Below are 4,168 nucleotides of genomic sequence, written 5' to 3' on the forward strand. Positions count from 1 at the left end.
GATTTGAAACATGAACGAGGACCTCGATGAGAACACCTGGATTGAAAGTTTGCAAACGTTCCGACCAATGAAATTCATTTTAATATGTAACGAGAGCACCTAGATGAAATATTTTATCTATACTACAATCAGTTTTAACTTAGAAATTTCCGCTCAAATATATAGGAAATAAAATTATATGAAAGCAACAATGCAGACTGTTTCTTTTCCATTTTCTGTTTTTTTAACAATGTTTATGTTCATTTCAATTTGGAAAGTAGACTTATATTAAATGCCCAAAACGTAAATTTATGTTTTCTTTTAAAACATTAAAAAACGTAAGAGTATGCCGACAAATAGCCTGTCAAGGTCGTTAAACTTAAATCAACTTACCCATCTTTATCGCAGACTAAAATTTATCTCATATATACAGAATACATGTTAATTTATTACAAGTACGTCAGGGTGCATGACAGCACAATAATCTTTTTACAGAGTCGTAAGAACAATATTTTTGTTTGATATTTGTTTCTCTTCCACAATTAACGCCCGATTTGGCCAGTGACCGGTATTACAATTTAACACAGTTTTAGAAGTTCAGTGGGCTGCTGTTTCATTTAGAATTTTGAGCATGCCTTTCTGTTTATCATATTCAACGTCAACATTATCTTCGTCGATTTTATTATTCAACAATATCTTGTTTTTCATTACAAGCTTTTCCAAATATCAATATACAGCAAGAGAATGAATATATGTTGCTTCAAGACACATCGATTTAAATTATGTACACAAATTATGTAGTTTTCCGTGTCTACATTTGATTTACGAGTACAATATAGTAAAACAGTAAAAAGAGAAACGGTAAATATACAGGAATACATAAAGTTTCGTAAATAGTTGCAAAGGACCACACGTTACTTACGATATATACATCGAGGTCGTTTTGCTTGAGTGATTTACCTGTAAAAAGTCCGCGGGTCTCATCCATGTTTAAAACGAATTAATGCATGTTTGAAATAGCTTAACAGGGGCGTGGCCTATTAGTTTGACCCAACTGACCACTAACTTGATTTCAATTGATCGACTGCAGAGAAATCTATTTGACTGGCGTTAAAATGAATTGATATGAATTGAAATGAATTAAATATAATTTTTAATTTTTGTCAATCTTTATCAAATAACGATCAATCTCATTTAAATAGCGTTAACACGTTTTTGTCCGATCAAGTTAAATTCGGGTTACTAGTGAAAACTATATGAAATGTGAACTAAACATTTTGTTTCATCTTTTCGACTTTGTTTTCTACCCATGCAATTATTATTGTGATGGTAACTTCGAAATCTTCTTTCCTTGTTTGTATTGTATACTTGAATGCGGTTGCTTCATTTCTAATTTTGTTTTGCATGATGTAATATTTAAAAAGAGAGGATATTATTTCAATTAATACCCATTAATAGTATTAGTCACGCAATATTTTTTGTTCCACAATATACCATTACACATGAAGCATATGTCGCAGTGTTACTAAAATATATGTTTGTATCTTGTATACAGTAGATCTACTCTCATTGTTACAATGTTGGTACAGGTGGTCATGTGTTTTATGTTCGTCTTTATGGATCAGTCATTAACGGTTGATGCTAAAGGATCCTGTCCAGATGGTAAGTGTTGGTTGAATTAAGGCGACAGTAGTTTACAAGTGTTAAATGTCGAAAATCGATTAGGGGAGAGACACATCAAAGTAACAAACAAAAATTGAAGAAACGTATAAATACCATAATAGCAGAACTAGGTGCGTTATAGAGTTAGTGTCTTTTGATTTGAATGCATCGCCGCCATGCAAATTCATATTTAGTCAAATACCACAATCAACAATAGGACACGCTCCGTTAAATAACAGACACTAATGAGTCACTAGTGGTATGATGTCTTAAAATATCTTATACGACAGCAGAAACTGATTGTTAGTGAATTGAGACACAGGCACATCTCATCTGGTCAACCAACTTGTGATGATGTTCGTTAACATTATGTAGTGAGTCGTTCTTAGCCATAACTCTACTAGAGAAGTTTTGAAAAATATTAAACAAACAAAACCTGATACATTATGTAAGTATGAGTTTTGTTGAAACCAGGTTTAATCCACCATTTTCTACATAAGAAAATGCTTGTTCCTAGTCAGGAATATGACAGTTGTTATTCATTCGTTTGATGTGTTTTAGCTTTTGATTTTGCCATTTGATTAGAGACTTTTCGTTTTAAATTTTAGTATTTTTGTGAATTAACTCTTCATATTTTTATTTTTTTTTATTTATTATGTGTATGATATGCTTTTACCATTTAACATTTATATGAAATGACTGAGCAGTAATTCTATAATAAAACAATCTCCATATTTCAGATAGCAAAATGGATAGTCTAATAAAAATGGTTAAAGAAATGCAACAGCATTGTTCATGTACAGGTATTTATATCAAATGAGTTTTTATAAACAGTAAGAAAATATAAATAAAAAACTATATTATATCAAATCTGTCCATTAAACGCACTCGGGAATTATTTTTTGTTATCTTCTACATTTTCGCTTAAATATCAATTAGAAGAATACGACTTGCCGCAATTTTCTCATCTCTTTCATCTCTCTCATCTTTAACATTATGAAGAATAATGCAAACTACCCGCAATTTGTATACTTGATTAACAACGGGGCATATAAAGCAAGTTTTACCAGTTAAAGGGGACGTCGATTTTGAACTTCTTCTGATTGTTTACATCTACGGATGAAAACGAGTCGGTAATGCTAATTCACCATACGGTTTTACAAGATATGAAATTAAAGGCAAAATAACATTAAAGGAACTGACTTGTTCAAATAATTGTGACACCAAGAAAGGTTATTTTGATACTTTGTTGCGACACCGTCTTACGATGAAGGAGGACCATGATTGTGGTCCTTCATGTCTCTATCCCTCAATTTCTATCGGCATTTTCTCTATTGATTATTTTTTTCGCCCATTATTTTCACCTTTTTTTTTGTTTAGCATCGCAATAATCTCTATTATTTTCGTTTAAATGTTTATCTTCCTCTTTTCTGTAAACTCAACCCAGACCCTCGTGAAGGTGCAAAAATAAATTGTATACCAATGTCTACAAACCAGCGAACTAGTCTGAAAGTTTATATGATAGAGATACTTAAATAGAAAGATTTAATACACCTGTCTACTTTCTTCAATTTCAGGTAAAGATAACTATAATTTTATATTTAGATAATACCCGTTTTATTACTTTATAACTGTTTAACTCATAAAAAGGAGTATAAAACAGTAAACACTACATATAGTTTCAATAAAATAGACAGATACAACATCTGACTTTGATAAAAAGAGAAATTTAGAAGTATATTTGATTTTATAATAAGGCCAACTTGTTCCAAAAACGCACTGTATCCTTTGATGTTCCGTCAATTAGTACATTGCAGGTAATTGCTGTGGATGCCATAAAAAAGAGCCAATTGCATTTTATGCCGCATTGACAAAACACACTACAATAACAGGATCTCAGACGATTGTATACGACAAAATTTACACAAACCTTGGTCAGGCCTATGACTCCAGTAATGGTAAATTCCGTGCGCCAGTCAACGGTCTTTACTACTTTGCATGTACTCAGATATCTGCTTCTGGCAAGTTACATGTCATACTAATGAAAAACAACAGCAAACTAGGCAAAGGATATAGTGTTGAACGTGGCGAAACAGGGTCAGTTATTGGTACGGTACAACTAGAAGAAGGTGATGTTGTAACCGTACAACATAATCCCTATACTGGATCACAACAGTTGCATGGTGCTGAGTATAGCACATTTACAGGTTATCTAATTACACAACTTTGACTAGATAACAATAAATAAATAAATCTTTTACCGCAAATTGTTGCTTTTGACTTACAATGTATGAAAAGGGTTGTCTGAGCCAACATGGGACAGGAACCTTTTGTTAAGTGGTTCTCGTTTGTTGATGTGGTTCATAAGTGTTTCTCGTTTCTCGTTTTTTTTTTTAAAATAAAGTCGATCGTTGGTTTCCCTGTTTATATGGGTTTACACTCGTATTTTGTTTTCTTCAAATATGCAATAAAGATATTGTTACGTTATTTTTTGGGGGCTCATAATAGCTTACTGTTCGGTAAAAAC

At 32.1% G+C, this 4,168-nt stretch overlaps 1 protein-coding gene across 1 annotated transcript; it reads left to right on the plus strand.

Moving 5' to 3' along the window:
• The first annotated feature begins 1,523 nt into the window (after positions 1–1,523).
• LOC139481165 (complement C1q tumor necrosis factor-related protein 3-like) lies at positions 1,524–3,908 on the plus strand. The gene is made up of 3 exons (XM_071264317.1): positions 1,524–1,641; positions 2,382–2,444; positions 3,459–3,908. The coding sequence occupies exons 1-3, from the start codon at positions 1,557–1,559 to the stop codon at positions 3,869–3,871; spliced, it is 561 nt and encodes a 186-aa protein (XP_071120418.1). The 5' UTR covers positions 1,524–1,556; the 3' UTR covers positions 3,872–3,908.
• The last annotated feature ends 260 nt before the right edge of the window (positions 3,909–4,168 follow it).

Source organism: Mytilus edulis, chromosome 7 (genome assembly GCF_963676685.1).
Source record: "Mytilus edulis chromosome 7, xbMytEdul2.2, whole genome shotgun sequence".
Taxonomy (NCBI): domain Eukaryota; kingdom Metazoa; phylum Mollusca; class Bivalvia; order Mytilida; family Mytilidae; genus Mytilus; species Mytilus edulis.

What these genes read in the sequence shown, in the direction of transcription:
- LOC139481165 (XM_071264317.1), top strand. Translation starts at nt 1,557, where the DNA reads ATGTTGGTACAGGTGGTCATGTGTTTTATGTTCGTCTTTATGGATCAG. An exon ending in TAAAGGATCCTGTCCAGATG is followed by an intron (nt 1,642 to 2,381) that starts GTAAGTGTTGGT and finishes TCCATATTTCAG; the next exon opens with ATAGCAAAATGGATAGTCTA. An exon ending in ACAGCATTGTTCATGTACAG is followed by an intron (nt 2,445 to 3,458) that starts GTATTTATATCA and finishes AGTACATTGCAG; the next exon opens with GTAATTGCTGTGGATGCCAT.